The sequence below is a fragment of the Acanthaster planci genome, linkage group LG19 (genome assembly GCF_054643075.1).
Source record: "Acanthaster planci isolate LZ-2023a linkage group LG19, COTS_SCS, whole genome shotgun sequence".
Classification (NCBI taxonomy): domain Eukaryota; kingdom Metazoa; phylum Echinodermata; class Asteroidea; order Valvatida; family Acanthasteridae; genus Acanthaster; species Acanthaster planci.
In genome coordinates, this window is record NC_141795.1 from 4,818,508 (window position 1) to 4,839,547 (window position 21,040).

At 41.8% G+C, this 21,040-nt stretch overlaps 2 protein-coding genes across 3 annotated transcripts; one reads left to right on the forward strand and one right to left on the reverse strand.

The window, feature by feature from the left end:
• Positions 1–3,147: 3,147 nt before the first annotated feature.
• On the forward strand, positions 3,148–18,451 carry LOC110974203 (tachykinin-like peptides receptor 99D). Of its 2 annotated transcripts, XM_022225674.2 has the most exons (6): positions 3,148–4,036; positions 9,306–9,350; positions 10,152–11,963; positions 13,971–14,121; positions 15,842–16,038; positions 16,563–18,451. In XM_022225674.2, the coding sequence occupies exons 3-6, from the start codon at positions 11,377–11,379 to the stop codon at positions 16,792–16,794; spliced, it is 1,167 nt and encodes a 388-aa protein (XP_022081366.1). In that variant the 5' UTR covers positions 3,148–4,036; positions 9,306–9,350; positions 10,152–11,376; the 3' UTR covers positions 16,795–18,451. The 2 variants fall into 2 exon arrangements, with proteins under 2 accessions (XP_022081366.1, XP_022081357.1); XM_022225665.2 differs by lacking the exon at positions 9,306–9,350.
• Positions 18,189–19,647, reverse strand: LOC110974224 (uncharacterized). Its single transcript, XM_022225716.2, has 2 exons — positions 19,533–19,647; positions 18,189–19,194 (listed from the first exon to the last, which is right to left on the reverse strand). The coding sequence occupies exons 1-2, from the start codon at positions 19,576–19,578 to the stop codon at positions 18,788–18,790; spliced, it is 453 nt and encodes a 150-aa protein (XP_022081408.1). The 5' UTR covers positions 19,579–19,647; the 3' UTR covers positions 18,189–18,787.
• Positions 19,648–21,040: the final 1,393 nt, after the last annotated feature.

Here is a 21,040-nt window from a genome sequence, read left to right on the forward strand (position 1 = left end):
TGAACCCTCAACAACTTGAAAGTCACAATGTGCCTTTTAAAAAACCTCCACAGAGAGCAAAAATGCATCATTCCAAATGGTCTTTATATTCTGCTAGCATTTGCACCTAATTTTCAGAATTTTCCCTCTCTTTCACGTCCATTTCACTACAAGTAAAATAAACCCCAATTTCATTTCAACAAGTCTGGTTTCCTTTGATTTTGGCCCTGAGTTACAGAACAGTCTTAAGAATGCAAAACACAGAAAGTGAAAAGGCTAAGTTCTGGGAAAATTACTCGCTGTGTTATGTTATTGTAGAAAGGAAATTACTTTGAGGGTGTGTTTTTATCTGCTTGTTTCTTGAACGAATCGCCTGTAGCATATCTTTTTGTAATCCAAATCTAACTTTCTGATCAATAGACCTACTGCGTTCAGCATTGTACGGAGTTTCTAAATTGTTACTTTTGTTTAGATTCTAGTCCTTGTTTGTCTCGTGATGACGGTTCTAAACTGACAAGTCTAGAAGTCTTATTGAAGGACAACAATGTCGTAAACAGGTCACATCTGAGTATAAACACAGTCGAATTAAAAGCTGGTACAGACTGACCTATGTTGGTCTTTGATGCTCGGCCCTAACTCCCTAGGATGTATGTGAAATCATATTAAAATTGGAGGATTTGGGACTGTTAGGGTTAAGGGTTTGAACATTATCTGCAGATATATATCGTCTTCCTGTCATGAAAGTATCTCTAAATTTTAATTTGCTAACATGTGTACTGACGTCTTAAGATTTGTGTTCTTTTAAATTGCAGACATCAAGCTTTTTCACTGCTAGCTGTTGATAATGTCAATCTGAATGTTGTTGGCATTACTGTTTTTCATGAGAGCCAGTGCACACGTGACCATTAAGCAAGAGACAATCGCTGAAACAAATCTGAAACATAAGCGCAACTGTGGTGTAAATATGTGGAATAGACATTCACCTTTAAGCATTACCTTCTGACCTAATTGATGTCTCAGCTACCCACAGCTCATTGCAAAGATGTGTTAGGCCGTCACCTCAAGTCTCTCCTTAACTCACGACATTTAACGGCCATAGTCCTTCCTTTGATATATAAAGCTGGGGGATTTCAATGGATTCTCTGACACTTTCTTCGATCACAAACCTGTTTGATCCCAGTTCGAATCCCATTGAAACCGACATATGAGGATGGATTGTGGATACATGGCTCATATACCTGATTGTGGATATTCTTGAACAGATTTCTCCCGACAATTCTGGAGTCAGAATATTGGCCACACTGTATATGAAAGTCTTCACCCCCAGGGGCGAAGCACCCAGGGGAACGACAAAGATGCAGTTAATATTAAAATTACGTGGATTTAACCATAATTTATATGTACATGTACAATGTTATTCCATTGCCTGAATGGATAATACATATATTCCAAATGAAAACCTGTCGAGGCTATGTAGAGGGCTTGTGGCAACACAATGATGTTGTTTAGAACCAATGCCCACACTTTTCCTGAAACTTGATAAGATTTTGGAAAGATTAAATGACACTTGAGGTGGGCTTTAATTTCATAGAAAATCGTTCAAAACATGTCCACCAATGTGAACAATCATATATTATCTACTTATCTGCTGTATACTGTGTTCACTTTTAGTCATAATTGAGGTAATGATGGAACCCCTGTGCACATTCAAGCACTGTTATACCTCATTTGGATGATAGATGTATAGCTGTTTATTTCCCTACATTTTTTCCCTCGGCGAAAAAAATGATTACATTATCTCCCTCCCCGTGACGTCACCATCCTTAACTGGATAAGAAATGGTTAATGCCGCCGTAATTGGCTTGCAGGGGAAACTTACGAGGGGAGGTCCCCAAAGGAACAGTGCAGCTAACGAGCTGATGGTGGCGGATGCTCCTGGGTCTGGCCAACTCTGTCGGCGAGCACTCCCTCGCCTCCAGACACCATTTGCATTTTTGGTTTTATTGGATTTGCCGAGGTTTTGCCGTTTTCCTTGCATGACGAATCCGCGCCCCATGCGAGACAGTCCTGTTTGACATTCACACCGTATAACCAGCTGCAAGTACATTGCACACGACCTGTGCTCGGCCTTTACATTTTTTTCCTCAGGAAGTGCCAGGAAGTGCAGAGAGAAATGCAAGACAGTACGAAAGCAACTTCAACATTCGTTTCATTGCGTCAATCTGCGTGTCTGGTTTCAAGGGGAGCGGTGATAACGCCGTTCAGTGACCGCGATCTAGGGCTGATCAAGAATCAATCTTCACCTTTTGTTGCAACGTGGAAAAATAATTTTCCTACTGCCTGATTATCCACGTTTGGTGGTGTGAAAATCTTGATGAAACTGCAGTGCAGCGACCGCTCAATTGAATGTCAATTGACTCATCGTTTATAACGAAGAAAAATGCATCAAAGAATGTGTCAGATGAACCAAAGCCGTGCTTATTCAGTCTAAAAACTGTCTTTGAATTTACTTTAAAGGCAAATTTGTTTCCTCATCTGCTACCACCTTTCCACTTCAATTGCGAAGCAAGTGGTAATCATTGTTATCTATGGAAGATATATGCTACGAATTAATTAAAGATAACTATGCTATTGCCAGTTTGTTGATGTAGTTATTCATCGGTATTCATCGGAAGGAGATTATGTACAGTGCAAAGAATGTATATTTATTTTTATTCGGAGATTCATTAAAATTTACATCATTCTAAAGATCGTCCGCCCTTTCATCTTATGAAAACCTTGACTTTTTCACGTTTTTGGTAATTGTTCTCAGGTTTAATCAGTCGAAAGACGGAACCGGGTTGCTCATTAATTAATGCACAACCAGCAGGAGCCTGGGAGGCTACACGTCCATACGGAAATGAAGAACACATTTTCATGGGATTTAAGATATCACGTGACACCAATAAGTTGGTTGATACGGAGACAAAGGTAGGGGTCTCCATTGGAAAAGACAGATAAATTGGGACTGATTGCATTGAATGGCTCTCAAGCTTTAAAACCCACTAAAGTTAGCATAGACGAACACATAATCCCCCAAAGGCCTTCAGTAATGGTGGACACATATATTGTTCGTCTATGGTTCACTAAACTGAGCATGTAGGGGACGTAATAGCTGAATTGCCCTCGGTAGTGACAGAAGCTTGGCTCAGCTATTCTTCACTAAACTTAGCATATAGGCGGTTCATTTAATTGTTGAAAAGTCATAGTAATGACAGAGGCTTACTGTATTACCTATTTACAAAAAAGTAAGTAATTTTTTGGAACTGCTTTCTTAGGTTTTCCCTGAGTGTAGACTGATTCTTCATGCATTCACCTCCACCTCACTTAGCTTCTGAGAGAGCCAGACATTCTGTGGAAGAAATCTCCTCTTATATACTGAGGCTGAATTGAAAAAAAGTGAGATAATTTTATTCACCAGAACATTTTCCGCACTGTGGGATGAAGATGAAAGCGTGCTCAATGGTCAGAAAGTGACAAGCATACATGTATCGATACAATGCACTACTGACGGAGCATTAGCCCGCATGCACGTCTGCACAGCACCTGCAGAGCACAGAGCCTAGGACGGAGGTAAGTACATGTACATATAAGAAAGAAAAAGAGAAGAAAGGAAACGTGATCAGGAAGAACAAATACGCCGCCGGAGCAGGCATGGCACCAGGAGTGGGCGCCAATCGCGGGCCGGGCCTAATGGGACCTGGGAGCAGAAATCTTGAGTGACATTCTGTGAGCCTTGTGTGGGTGCGCGTGTGCTGCCTGGAGTCGCTTGGCGCAAGTGAACGGGAGGTATCGTTCACGCCTCGTCCATGTAGGTCCACGTAGCGAATCATTTCCGTGCCTGTACTTTCTCTTACCCGGATGTGACACATCAAGACTGTCATGCTTTCGATAGCTGAAACAATAATAACTTTTGAGGAAGATCTGGGGTTCAGCAATTCAGCAAAGCTAGTCAGCAATTCAGCACTATTCAGCGAGTTTTCTTTTCAGCAAGTGTTGCAACTGCATGTAATGACAGGTGAGAGACGTTCTTTCCACGGATACTTGAATCCGCAAGGCTATAGTCGTTGCAGAGACTCGTGTATCTGACGAATGTTTGGCCAACTCGCATCCCTTAACTCCTAATATTTCCACTTATTCCTATTAAGTGAAATTTTAATCCATTTTACGCTTTCAATGTCGATTTTTTTCAAATTCTTTTTATCTAACTTTGGTTTAATCTTCACTCTTAATCGTCTGCCTCCCATTTTCAGTATGGACGACAAGTAAAATTTCTCTCTAAATGTGTCATTCATCATTCCGTTAACATAACGATACTTCTCTGCAACTACTGGACATTTGAAGAACAAAAAGAGAAAAAAATAAAAAAAAATGTTAGTAAGTACCAATATTTTTAAATGCTATAAGAACTAATCAGGCTGGTAGAGTGAAGTCTACACGAATACGTGGGTCATTATGCAACCATCGAATTTTAAGCGATATATTGCGTCGGACGTGGTATTTCCTCATTTTTTTCCATAGATAAAATGTAGAAATGGTTAGCAACCTCGCATGCCTGCTGCTGTTTAAGTATCAGCTGAAATAACAACGAATCTTGCATTCATGGGAATGAAAGAAAGTTAACTCCATACGCTGTTGTTTCGTAAGAATGAATCTGTTTCAAAGGAAACGTTTTGAGTCTTTACTTTCGTTTATAACTATAACTTACAACATTTATAATGCACTTTCTACAATGTTTCAAAGCGCCAAGTTGAAAGTACAAGTATAAAAATCAATTTATTGATTAAAGGCTTGTGAGAAAACATGCTTTACGCAGTAAGTTTGACAAGTTTGAATCCTTTAATGGAAAATTTTCAAGGACATGAGTATCTCTTTTTCTGTCATTAACATTTAGTTCCAAGCATTCAGTTCGTTTGATATTGTAAACATCTAGCTGACATACATGTCTTTTCAAACATCAAGTTATCTACTGTGTTTCCGGACAAGACTCCCTGGTGAGGTAAACATGGCTAGCAGCTAAATGATCCTTGCCTATGCGAAACGCATCCCCGCTAAGTCACCGGATGAGAACATGGTGAACGCAACATCGATATGTCACTTTGTGAAAATCGTTATCAAAATGCACGAACATCGATCCCATTTGGCTTAGATACGATGCTCAGTCCTGACATTCTCCTTTTTGAAGGAGAGTTTCGAATCTTTCTAATTTCATTGGTTCCTTTTTCGGAATTCTATACGTATTCGGTGAATCTGGGAGTAAACTTAGCTGTTTTAAATTGATTTTTTTACAACCAACAAGTTAAAGTTCTCTTTTCTTTAAATCTAATATGCCTTCATTATCAAGTACCAAGAAAATTGGGAGATTTGTTGATTGATAAAATCGGCGCACGCATTTTCTTCGAAAATGATCGATTTCTGGGCCGCTGCATCCCGTAAACAGTCCAGCTCGGGATCGTTCCAAACGCATTTTGGGGATATTTGGTGGGGCCCGGAGTCCACACATGTTACCGAGCAAATTAAATTTCGTCGAAGTGCGACGTCAGTTGAAAGCGCGCGGTAGACTTCAGATATGATGTGCAATAACAAAGCAACTGAAGGACGTGCTGTAGGCTTGTCATGTTGTGGAGCAGGCTCTGGTAATCTTTGAAAAGAGCTCACAATCAAAAGGAATAGGGGACCTTCTGTTGTAATTATCAAACTGCAGTAGGTCACGACTAAAGTTCATGTATTTTAGTGTATTTATCAATAGGATATCTTGAGACATGGAACATTGAATATAATATCTTAACCCTTTGAGGTCACGACGCGGTCCCTGCCTACACACGTCATTCGCACAAGTCCGTCTTAGCTTACACACTATAAATTATCACTGTAAACTGGCAGCATATTAAATTGTCAAATGAAATTAACTTCGCGTTCTAATTTGTTTTTACTGTTGAATTACGTCGTCGAGTAGCTGTTTTAGAACTTATGTTCAAACAGCCAGAAAAGGAACTGGATAACCCGGAGTTGTCCATAATGAAATTCTGTCATTTTCTCTTTGATCAATCAAGCTTTCCTTCTCACTCCTTTGATGTCAATCGAATTTGTGCGTGGAAAGTTCTACTTCCTGTGTGTGTCCTACGCTATTAGCCTGTAATTGAAGATATGAACAAACCAAAGCTGACGTGCAGGCAGTGCCTATTTGGTAAAAATGGATTTTGCTCTATGTCCATTACAAATTATATGCTTTTGGGCTGGAAACACGAGGTGTGTACCAAACAATTGAAAATGTCAATTTTCCTTGACATATTTATTTTTGTCTGTAATGCTGAGTAACATAAACCTCCAACAAAGCATCCGTTGGCTATAAACCTGACGCAGTAACAATAAACATCCATTACGCTGTCACTAATCGACACTATTGTCATTCTTAAATTTCCTTGAGTTGCTACAGGCTTCATCTGCCGAATGCAATTTTGAAAGAACATGGTTTTGTCAACAGTCGTGACTTCCGGGCACGGGGTCTTCCCTAGGCTAACGTAAGACACATGGGACCTTTTAGTGATGTTAGTCATGGAGAATATAAAACCATAAGGGAACAAACCCGGGGAACACTGAAAAAAATGCGTACGTGCCGTAAACAGGATTTTCGGGCACTGTGCGTCAGCACTCACGATCGCTAATTGCAAGATGTTTGCAATTGCAGTGCACTGTGTAGCTGTGAGATCATCTTCATGGTCAGATTTCTCCCGCCTATTTTTCGTTTTCCAGTTTGGAGGAATCAAGTTAAGTTGGTTCCACTCTATCAGTATTTCCCAATGCATGAAGGAGGCCTGTCTGTTGAATCCTTCCCATTTGTAGTCTGGTTTGATTTAATTGGCTCAGATTAAGTATGCAATATTCCTTCGACCTTTGTACATGGAGTACAGATCGTGAGTTTACATTCAAAACTTGTCATTACAAGTGTCTACTGTCCAATGTGAGGGAATACTTGAGGAAAACAAGAAGACACGTGGTTCGTCAGTTTTTCTGGACTTTAGCATGTTGAAGCTTATGAATAAGAAATGCTAGAGATGCAAGAGATACAGTATTTTTTTAATGCACCAAAATTCAGTTTTGCATCAAAACTGTTTCCAGAACAATATCCTCCTCACACGTGCTAGCCTATACCGAAGCAGTCGTTTACGTCAAGTAACTCGCGTACATGCTTTGTAATGCCTCGTTTATGCGAGCTATAAGCCTGACGCAAGAGATGAAGTCGTCCGTACTTTTCATCGATGTATTTTCAGTGCGTCTCGTGGCCGTTTGCGTTAAGTTGCCGAAGGTGTTTATTGAAACTGTACAGGAGGAAAACATGGTTAACGAATGCGGATACCGAACGGCCTATACAGGTTAGTAAATAGTATGACACGGATTTTTCAACATGTCCCTAAAAATACAGTTTTGTAGTACACTTGACATTTTGAAACATTTCCAGTGTCTGATTTCAGTTCTTTTGTGATCAGTTGTAAGAACATTTTCATTATCCTCTTATAAGAGAGAAACCTAAAGCCAGCGTGCAACAATTGCACGCTATTAGAACAAGTGAACTACGTGTATATGTCTGTGTTGTAATGTTGGACGTAACTCAGTGACACATTGGTGAAATGCACCGTATGCGTGGAAAGCAGGTTTAAAATTATGTGCTGATCTTGAAGATGATTTCTGTTTACTGGTTAATGTGTGACCCCAGTTGATAGGCCAGTGACATCACAATTATTGTATTGTCAGCTGTACAACCATGTAAACTTTCCAGTAAGAGCTTATCGTGGCGGGAACGGTTTTCCAAATCACTTTCAATTCCAAAATCAAATCTGTGAGTTCAGTCATAGAAACAAAATAAGATTATAGCCGATACTTGTTTGGTTAAATCAGGTATACTTAGTTGAAATGTACAAGTAGACACATTATTATCATATTCTGTGTTCGAGGATTACTGCTTCGTACGAAACGATTCCCTCAACAATTGCCGTGCATGCGCAGTGAAACTTTATGTTTACCATAGCGTAAAGGGGGCGGATGGCACCTCACGCTTGTTTTTTTACTGCGATGAGTCGGGATTCATTTACACGCTAGGATGGACATGTTTAGCTTGTAATCGAAGTTGTTGCATTGCCTTGTCTAGCTTGCCTCGAGCGCGTGGGTGTAGAGTATGGTTTCAGATGAGAGGTGAAACCGAATGTACATTTAGTGTCCCTATCATGCGTGGGAACGTATTTAGGCTGATAGTACTTGTTAGATATCCATCACTTCTCTCGTAAAGAAGGATACCAAAGGAAACTTAAAATCGTAGATGTAAATTAACCAGAAGGTAGTTATTAAGATGGCCTGAGGAGAGTGCAATTTGTATAGATGATCAGTAATTTACAGCACATAAAGGGAAACCGTTTCCTCGGTCATGATATAGAATGTCTTTTTTTTTCATTTCTGACTGAGAAGACGATAAGGTTACTGATGCTAACACAATTTTTTTGTGCTGGTCTTATTCAGAGTGACAAAAATTATTTGAAGGGACTGTCCAGAGTTGCTTTCAGTCAAATTAATGATCAACTTAACGATGACCCGACTTGCTACAGTCCAAATCAGATGCCCTATCGATGTCACCTTTTGTAAGCTTCCCACAATCAAGGTCGTTATTGAAACAACTTGAACGATCTTGAAAACGCGTCTTTAAGTTCCTTGTGAGAATGATTTCGTCCCGTGGGCAGATCGGTTGACTTGAAACGCGACTAAATGTTGTAGTACGCGGTTGAATCTACTCAAGCCATGCTGATTAATTTGCGCATTTTAAATCGGGCAAACCTTTCAAGAGAGATACCTTACGGAACGGACACCGGTTGTCGATACTTAGTGGTAGAATCCAAGAGATATTTATTCCACATCACAGGAATGATTGAGTGCTTTTTCTTTCCAAGTTGATATCTGGTTATCCAAGGCCCCAAGGGGTCGGGCGCGGCGAGGAAGAAGCCGTGAAATTGTTAATTATTTCATCCCAGGAAAGAAGTTTTAGCCTTTTGGTTAGGTTATAAGCACGTGCGCCGAACGGCTCTAATGGTGTCCTAGGGCAATAGCTCCATCAAGCCTAGATGAGCCTTAATGCCAGCAATGATAAGATATAAATGAACCATTGAATGTCATTCGAGAGACAGACCGCACTTCCCTCTTGTCATTTACTGTTGGTCCTGTTTCGGCAATAAATTGTCACAACGGAATATATTTTACCGTGCGGCGTGTAGCAAAAACTGTGTAATTTATTTTTGTTTCAGGTGGAAGTGCCAAATATACAGTGGTCCTATTTGATCGGTGGCACGGTAAGTGCACCACATTTCAACAATCAATGAAACATAGAACACGGGACACTTTCTACGGTCGGTCAGATTTAGAAACACATTATTACTTTGAGGTGTGTAGATAAAAATTGTTTGTATAAGGGTAAATTCTTACGTTACAGTCAAGAAGAAGCCAGAAGTGTCCATCCCAGGAAGATTTGCCCACGGGGTCATAATTTCTCTTCGATTGTGGTCCCGGATGTTGTTTATTCATTTTACACTTTTGAATTGAATGGTGCCAGACTATCAATCTATATTACCAAATTGATCGCGTCTTCATTATCTAGTCGGCTTTCGTCTTTTGAAAAGTATCTGCAAAGCTGCCTCGTTTTCGAATCAAAATGACTGACTTATTGAGCACATAATTCACAATTAGTAAGAACGACAAAATTCTTGGGGACTCAAAGCTGAATACACTGGTATAAGTAATAAAAATTTGGGATACCAAGCACATTTCAAGTTACATTTCAAGACTGCTAATATGACGTGTAGTACGGAAAGAGTTCTTTATATCAGATTTCCAAATCCGTTCACAGTCCAGTTGTTATTTTATACCCATGTTCTGCCAGATGTAAACTGTGTCAAGTTGAAATACCCTTTTAGATCAATTTAAAAACTCGAAGAAAAATTTAAAAACCTGAAGAAATTTCGCTGTGGGAAAACCGGAAAGGCCGGATGTTTTCGTCTCCAAGCTCGGACAGAAAACCCATGGTATGCCTTTTTCTTCTGAGAAAGTGTTTTTTCTTATATTTCCCTGGCTGGCCTTTTTCTTGTTTGTTTTAGGTCACAGTACTGGTCATCGACTATGGGTGATTGTCGCGGTTGGTTGGACAGGCTGACGCGGGCAAGCGTACTCCCCGTACCCTCGAGAATGTATCCATTCCACGCCGTCGTTTCTTGAGGGGGAGGGGCAAGACAGTTGGTCAGGAATTCCTGTGTCAATATTCAGCTTGAATTTGTCTTCTTTGTGCCAAGGAATCTATCTCCTCGAGAGGTGCGCCAAAAAATTCCCCGGAGCACAAGCCACGGATCACGCTACTTCGCCTAACTACTCACTTTACCGCTCACTGTATCGATCCGCTGCTGACCGCCTCTTTAGTACTGCGTTTCTAATTCATATCTGTGTTTTGTGTAGGGTTAGCTGATATTAAGAAATCGATACGCAGGAGAAAGCAAAGGAAGGTATCGGATTATGATAACACGATCGTCGACAAAGTGAACAATAACCTAACTACAGGTACTTTCTTAATCCTAGGGGAATAAACGACCATTGCGAGTTTATTCGAGAGCACAGATTCCAGTAGAACTTGTCAGGATTTCCTTCCGTCAGCTGTGGATATTGTTTCCTTGTCCATTGAAGGAGTAAGAGTTTAACGTTCAAACGAGGACATTGACGGAGGTCACGTGATTTTCTTTGCACAAATCTCCCAGTATCGAGGGGTTCCACTTCAGCTTTCTGTGCGTGACGTCACTTCAAAGTTGTCCAATCTAATCAAAGAGAGTGCCGTAGTAGACCTGACGTAGGAGGGATTTTTTAATATGCTATGGAGAATTCGATCGCCTGATATTTCACTTTGGATTATGGACCAGAATTGTCAAGGGAAATTCAGTGCAATACACCAAGAATAACTAGAACAACTTTATAAAAAGGCAGGAGCCAAGCTTGTCAAAACAGTTTATTCGCGGACAGTGGGGTGAACGTATCAAGAGTGTTTCCAAGGAAGCGGGTTAGTGTTTGCTGATATTAGATTATTGCGTGACATTTACGTTTATGGTTTGCAATAAAAAAAATACAACGGCTTGACCACTGCCGCGAAGAGCAGACGCAGTGGACAGCTAGGAATAGATGATTAGAGGATACTTCTGAAACAAACAACTTCTGTGGACTGCAGGTCGATTGTGACGCAAAAGCAGGCCTTAGTGCCTGTGGAGTTTTGAGGAAGGATTGAGTATACGTGTCGTTTGTTATTTATTTGTCGTATACCGGAAGAGATTGTCCCCTGGAATTATGGGAGGTCAAAATAGTGGGGGAATTCAGGACAATAACCCGGTCAACTTTACTTTTGTTCACAACTTGGATAATGAGTCACGCGTTTGGTGGACCGTCGTGTGCACTGCCATAATGGTCATCGCTGCAGGGGGTAACCTCATCGTGATATGGATCGTAGCCACCAACCCCCGAATGCGAACCGTGACCAATTACTTCCTGTTGAACTTGGCCGTGGCGGATGCCTTAATTGCTACCTTAAGCATGCCCTTTCAGGCCAGCTACATCGTCACCCAGGACTGGGCCCTGGGCTCGGCCATGTGCAAAGTGGCCCGCTTCTTCGGTACCGTATCTGTGGCGGCCAGTGTGTTGTCTCTCGTGGCTGTCTCCGTGGATCGCTATCGAGCCATCGTCCACCCGCTCTTACCTCGACTGTCCAAGTCCTACATCGTCTGCATGATTGTGGTCATCTGGGGAGGCTCGGCCGTTTTCGCCAGCCCGTTCTTGTTCTATTCAAGGATCATTTCTTTCACATACCTCGGTGATGTGACTAAGCGACAGTGCTTGGTAATCTGGCCGGATGGAATACTCAACCATATCGACTTTACGTAAGTTTGTATTGTTTCTTTATTCTTTTCATCATTCTCCAATTTTGAGCCAACAACCAGTCCATGGCTTACACTTAAATGAAGGAAACACAACACATCAGTCACAGAGTACGTAACGTTTCTGTGATTCGTCGCGTTTGTTTTGTTGGACGGCTGTGCTTGCAAACCAGTTCGATATTTCAAACGGCAAGGTCATTCGAGAACAAACCACGCGAGCGCCTTAGCTGGCATTAGACACCGGCCTAATGGATGGCATGAACCAGCGTTTGGACTACACGATCGAGATCCAGATCCATGGGAAACAAACAGGGCTGTCACAGATCTGATTAAGCCGACCTCCCACGCGCGCATATTGCTATTCCCAAGTGACCCCCGACGCGCTTCATGCATTTTGGCATGCTCTGTTGAAAATGCCGATGTGGCACATTGTATAGCTTATGGGGCCTGTTTGTTTCACGCAGAACTTGATCTTAAACCCATCGCCGTTCCTCTCAATCCAGGCTCTGGTGTCAGTGAACCAACGATGAATTGAGGATCGCGATTCGGATCCGTGTAGAACAGGCCCCATAAACAAGATCCTTGCTTGATCTTGATACAACAGGTATCAAGATACCTGAATTTTATCTGGCTGTGGCTGAAACTGCACATGCGCCTATGGAAGCCGTCAGTTAGCCGGTATATCCGTTCTGCGTGGACTAGCGTGTTCTTCCCAGTCATTGCATGGGTAATTCGGACACGGCTTAATATCAGTATTATAATTACATGTACACTATGGCGGTTGCACTAAGTTGTATTGCATCAGTCTTACTTAAAGGTAACGCCCAGGCTACCGCTAGGGTGTCGAAACAAAGGTGGGCATGGCTTAAGTAGTGATGTTAACTAATGATAGCGCCTCTGTACTGTGGAGGACGGGCCAACTGGATTTTTAGTACGTCATTCCTTGTGAAATTAGATCGTCAGTGCTTCAGTGATGAACCTATCCGGTTCGTAAGCGCGACGTCACTTCAGTTTAAACCACGCCCACTGCACATGCACTGCACAGAGTTACATGCACCGATCGCCGCTTACATGGAACCATGGAACCGGACGTTAACGCGCAACTTCAGCGATCGTCCAATGGGAGCCCGCAAATCGTGGCGCGTCCGCCTTTGTGACGAAGTCACTTACCAACCGGATGGCGATAAATGGTACCAACGCTGGGAACGCTGAGTACGGGCATTGAATTTAAACTGTCTTTGCGTGTGCGCCGAACGCGTGCAGAAACCAGTTGGAAAACTTCGTACCAGCCTGTCTTTCTTTCGCCGTTGAGTGTGCACTTCAATTCAGGGCGGATACAGAGAGCATTATATTATTTAAGCTCTTTTTTTACTTGGAGCAATTCGTCTGGTGATGCTTCATGTCGCGGAATGAACTACTGGAAAGTCTTGGAACCAAGACTAATCATACTGCAATACATACTGCACATGTAAAATAATGGTTGAGTTCTTCAAATTGAAAATGGTTTGTGCGCAGATGTCGACCTTTTTAGAATGTGCTTGGAAAAAACAGTTTTTACCTCAGTATGTGCTTTTGATGGTAAACTGTATTGTGAATCGCTCATAATTTAATATACATTTATGGTCAGTGGTAAGAATGTGTGCATTGCCGGGTGCCCCCCGGAAATTTAGAGTAGTTACGCCACTGTCTTTGATAAACACTAATCAGAGAAGACGCCGTAGTCTCGTTCTGAAGTTTGACGAGCGCCTGCATTTGACAAGTCTTTGCCATCTAGTGGTTGAGGAGACCTTTAACGGGCGCGTACCACTTGACCACGAGCGTTGTGCTACCGCGGTAAGGGCTAGTTGCAATTCTGCTCGCCAAAACGAACTGCCTACCACTTATTACAAGCGTTCATCCTCGTTGGCAACATGTCTACATGTGCGTTGGTGTTGTTGTGCTATAACATGTTGTGCAGCCTATTTTTTTCAAATAACAGTGGCGTGATCGATAATCATTTATGTTTTACAGGTACAACGTCATCACATTCGTGCTGCTGTATTGTCTGCCATTAGCTACGTTGGCTGCTTGTTACACGGTCATCGGCGTCAAGCTGTGGCATGGTGATGTACTGGGCGAGTATATACCCAACCGCGCCAGACAGCTCAAGGCAAAGCGGAAGGTAAAGGATGGGAGGGAGGACTTGTTGACCGTGGAGATAAGATGCAGAGTGAGAGAAAGGAGGGATTGCCAAGGAGGGGGGTAGGATCGAGTTGGGTGACATGTTTCTTTGACCTGACCTTATTCAACATTGGCCTTTAAAGGTACCATCCGGGACCGATGATGTGACTGCGTTGCGAAGCTCACTAAATTTGCTGAGTTCAATTATCGGCCAAAAAAGTTATCGGTGAACGTGCCATGTCCGATGCTTTGTTGCTCATTGTTTCCTAATAACACAGGGTTACCAGCGGACATGTCATGTCTTACGGTTCCGTGTAATTCTTGTGAAAAGCTCTCTACTGATTTTCCCAAAGCTCGTTTGTAAATCGAATAAATTTTCAGTAGTTCATCGGAAGTGGTCTATCCCCGATCCTGACCCAAAGTGACTACCAGTCAGACATTCCCTTGAAAGAATGTTGAAAACGGCCTGCAGCGCATCAGAAGAGGCTGCTCACGTTACGTCTCTAGTGATTCTAGTCTCGTGTCAAGTGTTTTCCCCTAGATCTACTAACGAGGCTTGAAAGAGTGAATAAAATGAGAGACACTTGCATTTTTATTAGGAAAAAAAAGAGAAGTACTGGAATAACATTTATAGGCCGACAATGTTGAATGTATTGAAGATATTCTACAGTGTACCTAGCTCAATCTTTATACGATTAATAGTTGGTTTGGAAGTTTTGGGAAATCTTGCGGGTAAAATTCGTATTTTGTGGTTAGGAAGAATTTAGACAAGGCTTTTGCATCACCCCTTTGGCACAGTTTAAACAGGACGCCCAACCAACGCCTGCTGACTAAGTCCACTCGGCTCTATGGTACACAATGATTGACCAGGGGCGTAATGGAAGCCAAAGAAAACATCCGTCTTGCAAAAACACATTCCTCATTTTTGCAAGCCCGTCTGACAAATGTACACTGAAGTCTAAAACAATACCAAGAAGGGAAATCAAACTAGCCAGTACTGTATGGAGACGGTAATGTTGGTAACGATGGCACCTGCATACTTTGTTTATAAGCATTTCAAATTTGTCTGTCAAAACAGGCAAATTCAATCAAGCGATCCACATGGTTTGTGTATCTGCTGTGCTTGGCGGCAGTGTGTCGAGATAAAACCACGATGACAGAGATTTCTACTTTGCTTACCCTTTTTATTCTGGGCGGTACAATCGCAATAAGCTCTTCCATTTGGAATTGCATTTGATGTGGATGCGCTGTGACAAATAGTTGCCGAAGAGGCTTCCAATCGGAAATATGCCCTGCAATATCGAAGGTAATATCGAGGGCAATATCGAGCTCATAAGAGCATAAAATGCGCGCCGACATTCCCTTTTGCCTCGTAAAGTACATGAATGATTTGCCATAAATGGAGGGAAGTGCATCAATACGCGGACGAGTTGACAATGCTTTTCCGCGTCAATTCACCAAACCCTGTTGAGTTTACTCTACTTTTTCTTTGAGAAAATGGACACGATATAAACGAACTGAGGACTTAAAATTTCAATTGTCAATAAATTGGAGGCATTTTATGACTGTAGACGTTTTCGAAATTTCTTAAAGCTGTATGTCATGATTTATTGTATACGTTTGAGCATTTCAACGGAACAACGATTTTCCAGATATTGCAGCGTCGTTATCTCAAAGATATTACACCTGTTATTTGTGATATTTTATGGTGTGTTATTCAGGTTGTGAAGATGATTGTGCTTGTTATAGCTGTATTTGCCGTGTGCTGGTTCCCGCTTCACGTCTACCAGTTCCTTGCCTTTCTCCACGATGACATCTACATGAAGCCTTACGCTGTTCACATTTACCTCTCCATTTGGACGATCGCCATGAGCTGTTCCATGTACAATCCATTCATCTACTGCTGGCTTAATGATAGGTTTGTTGTGTACAAAAACATTTCCACGTAATTGATGCAGGTGATAGTTATACAGGGGCATCAAAGGAGCCCTTCCATAGTCGCCTAATTGTCCGATCTAATCACAAATGCAGGATTGCGACAAAGGGGGTTTACGGCAGCATAATCAGTTTTATTTCCAGGAACACTGGGCCGTTTTCCAATACTCAACTTCGTCTCCGTCTCAGGCTTCGTTCCCAAAACCAATCCCCAATTGTGGGCCTGAAAGGTTTAAATTACATTGGATTGCTGTACTTTTTGGCTTTCCTGCATCTTATTTGATGTTTCGTGGCACTATTAGACTGATTACTGCGCTTACAGGTTCAAAGTCAGCAAGTAAAAAAACAGATGAAGCCTCAGACGTAGCCAAAGTTGAGCATTGGAAAACGGCCCTGATAAGATAGTCATCAGTTGTCTCTAAAGCTGTAGCCCCTGACTTGAACATGTTTCTATTATCATTTTCAGGGAAAATGCATACTTATTTCCTTCGTTTGTCTCGATTCCAGATTCCGAGCTGGTTTCAAGCGTGTGTTTCGTTGCCTCGTTCCCAAGAGTAAGAGCTCAAGCGACGGCAAGGGCCTGGGGAGAAGAATCCCACTAACACCCACTGCTTCCAGCGCCGCGGCAACCTCGACCACAGGCGTCAATCGCAATATCGCGAATGGCAAGCCCGCCCTCTTGTGCCGAACAAGTATAATGGGGATCAGCGTAGTAGACTCAACAGATGATATTTTCTAGACTGTAGCTTTAACTGTTCTTACCATTTTCAAACCCAATCTACACAAGCACTTTTGGACACAAGTTCCTTGAAAATGGCTTCTCTTTGTGTGCACAGGTTGGATTCACGAGGAGTGTGGGAGTCCTCAGCGTTCCTGGATCAAGTTAGTTATACTGTGATTTGTGACAAACCTTTCGACTGCGTAAAATGTACTTTTATTGCAAATTTAACGGCCGGCAAAACCGTGCATAATATGGGGACTTGATGTAGCCGGGAGTTTACGGCTTCCGGTGGGGGTGCGTAGTATTTCTAGCCGTAGCCAAGAAATGTTGACGTGGCCATGAGTGTACATTTTCTACGACTACACGCTGTGACCCATCACGCAACGAATCTGCACGCTATTTCCAGTGCATGGTGCTACTTAATACCAACAGTTTGATGCGAATTGAAGGGTTAGGGTATTTTGGAAGGTACAAATTTCAGGCGGTTGGCAAAATTAGTTACAGCCGGCTTCACATACTCACTTTAGGTGATGACTTTGAATTGCCACACCAAACCTTTCCTGAATCATGTAGTGCAATGAGTGTCAGGTGCAACTTCAAAAATAAGACTAGCTCATTGGGTCAAAGTTGTTAACATTCTTAATATGCTAATTTCTTGCTCTCATGTTTTTGCTGTTGCACCAAATAAAATTACACAGCTTCACTTTTCGTGGAGCTTTGTAAGTTGGCCATTTATGCACAACCTGACTATCTTACCTTTTACATTTACTGCCTCAGCCTTGGCACTTCAGCGGGGACGTTGTAAATGTCATGTCTACTGAATTGAATTTAATTAACGGAATCCACAGTGAAATATCCCTGAAACAAGATAGCATAACTGCCAGAAAAACTTTTACAGAGTAACCAAAGAGATGGCAATGTTAGGAAGGAGGCAGAACGGCAGACTGCTATTTAAAGGCCAAAGACTTCAGATTATTTATGTATGAAATAACTTGAGACTGGAAACAAGCAACGTTAGGTCCAGCGATCCTTTCAAAGCATGCCTTCCATTACTTAGACCGCGCGCACTTGGTGTTGCTTTTCACATGGGCAAAATTGTTTGACAAATCACGCCCACGTACAGAAACATTTATCGGAACCTTTAGTGTACCTTGAATTCTGACAATGCTTTGAATGTCTATGGAGTATGAGTACCTAAGTTGGTTTGTTTCGAGGTTGTTCTCCAGATAACAACTACATTCAGATTTCTTTTTTTCTGTTCAGTGCCTTCACCGGTATATATTGTCAATATTTTGATATAATATCAGGATTTACAAAAAGCTATCTTCAATGCGTGTGGTCTCTTATTTAAAATTTCAGTAACAACCCATTTTTGGTATTCAGGCTCCCAGTAACTCATTCACAGATACTGATTGAAAGTTAAAAAATCGATTGTATACCCTGTCTTTAATTCTCAAAGATTTTTAAATGCTGTTTGCATTTTTTCCATTTAAGTGTAAAAATCTTTTTATGATGAATGTAACTTCACCGCCTCGCTCTCCAGCTAACTTCTGATTGACCAAATAACCGTGGTTATGTATATAGTGTAACTTCGCTGTATAAATACAAAATACACAAAATATTTATATCAACCTGTGTAGTTAATTAAATTAATAAAATGAGCTGTTAAACAAAACTGAGTTTTGTCTCTTTTGTTCTTGTGAGGAAGTGGGTTTTTTCAACGCTTTTAAGAAAGGGCAGTGACAAGTTACATGACAAGTTAATCTAGGCGTAACTTTAGACGGAGTCTTGTTAAAAGTCAAAGTTGCACTTAGCCAGGATATGTTACCAGTATCCATAAGTAATGCCTTTTAGCCCACTCTAGCTCTCAAATTTCTGCAAGTATCCCCCAATGGTTAACGCACAACATACCTGTGGAAAAATATAATACCTTGATTGCTTTAGCTGTACTGTAAGAATGAAGTCGTGCAATTAAATTCGAGTAAGGAGTGCGATGTCCATATTCTCAAACCTAAATTCTGATAATTTTGATTTCTTTATTGAAATGAACTCTGCGAGTCCTGTAGTGGGTTGTTTCCCTTTGAGAGAAAAGCGCGCCCTCATCAGTCACCTTCTCCCAGTTACGGTAGTTCCTGAGCAGTTGGCAAGGTCCAGCCGTCCGTTTACGGTCACCGTCTGTATCGGGCCATGCGTAGAACTTCGCTTTGGCCACCTCCATCCGCCTTGTAGCCTCCGTGGCGCGCTGGAGCAGCTCGTTCTGCGCGTCCCACAGGACCTGGGATCGACGCACGGCCAGAGGGAAATCCTGCGGCAGCAGAGGCTTCAAGTAATCTCGCGGGAAAAGGGCGGGATTTCGATCCGAGATGGCGGACTCTGTGACGTCCTGGTCACTGCTCTTTCTATAGTGCAGCATCGTGCCTGAAGTGGGCGTTCGAAAATGTGTTGAGGAAAAACACCACTGCAGTTTCATTACTTCCGTCATAGATTATGTAGCTAACTTAGCGTCCAAAACATTTTTTTCTGTAAGCGGTTCCGTGTCAAAAACGTAGGCTAGCCCTTGACATCCAATTCGATTTTTAATGTTCCGCGGAAGACCATTCGAGGAAAACTGTTACGCAGAACACTTTTACGCTCTCACTTGGGCTACCGTGCCAACCTCAGTGTCACTCAATCACCTTGAAAGAATATTTCTCTGATGGTATAGGAAATAAGCAAATTAGTTCTACGGATTAGGCCTATACGCATAAAAGGCTTACCTGATATCATCCGCCGTTTCTCTTTATATTTAGTTTTAAATGCCATCTATGACAGTTTGCTTTCTCCGCCTTCATTAAGCATGTGTTTATTCGCCTTGTGCATCCTACCTATAATACTTCACTGTGTTACTCTCGTTTCCAAACAAAACGTCATAATGCTGAATGAGCGCGCTTGTACTGCACATGCGTCAGACATGTGTGCCTCGGTTTTTTTTATCACCATTGACGCGCACGCATCACTGATAACCCATGTAAATGCTCCCCTTTGTAGTAACCTACTTACTTGCCCTTACCATACATACTATGCAGAATACCTATATTCTTAAGACAAACATCTCCACAGCTTACTTAGAGAGTACCCAATGTAAATTTGGGAAATAAAATGTGATGCAACATAGCATATCACACTGGAGGGCGCTGTCACTTTGACCTTTTGGTCTTAGCAGTATTCTCAAAGGTAATTACAATGCGATGAAGTCGATGTGAGTTTGCTGACCTGGGTTAACTTAATCCAGAGAGGAATTCAGTTTGCCTTAGGCTAATCAATGTGTCTATATGGCTTTTACAAATTAACACACTAGAGGACAAACTTCCTGAAATCTGTGGTTTAAGAGGAGGTTTTACTGTATCTTCATCATGGAAAGGGCCAGTGCATAATGAACGTCAATATTCGCCTGGATTTCTCAAAAATGTTTGCAAGAGAGATGAGCGACCCCTCCGCACGATCGGCATTACAGTTGTAAAGTTTATACCAGGGCTTGGAGAAGTTGTTTGTAAGGTAAGTTCCATGGACTAGTGGGAAGACATAATGTATTAAGAATCCACTGTATAATTGTGTGTGCAAACTGTACAGGAAGCAGGATTACCTCCTGCGAATACCTCGAGCGAATCAGCAAGCAAAATGCATATGTGGCTGAGGCTGATTTTTCTCTCAGTTATTGCCCTTTTTATGAGCTTGAGTTTTACATGTTGAACGAGAGCACTGAGAGTGTCTGTTCTTCCCGCGTATAATTTGTGCGAGTAGTTCGGCAATCTGGTCTTCCATTTGGTATACAGACTTCGCGTTTTACCTGATGCGAGAATTGTGTTTTGTTGGTTGAATGGTCCACTTTTCAAACAAAGCTAGACAATTGTTACGTAACACTTAATTGTGAGCTAATGTTCGATTATTCGCTCCGCGTAGTTGGAATTACTCCAACATGCCTTATGCGCAGTTACTGAAGTAGGGGCTGCACGTCTTCAAAGGCAAGGCTGTATTGTTTGTTTTTCTTTTTTTTCGTCCCAGTTCCTGTACATCCAAAGCTGAGCAGCAGAATAGAAACATCGGTCAAATTAATGGAAATTCATACATGCACAATATTTCTGCTTGATTCTCTGTCGGTGAAATTTATGTTAAATGACTTTGACTCTAGTATAAATTGTGAGAGTTCCTGTCCACCTCCAAACTCAAAACAAATGATACAGTACATTTGAATGAGAGACAAAGGTCGAAGTCGCATCATTTGAAA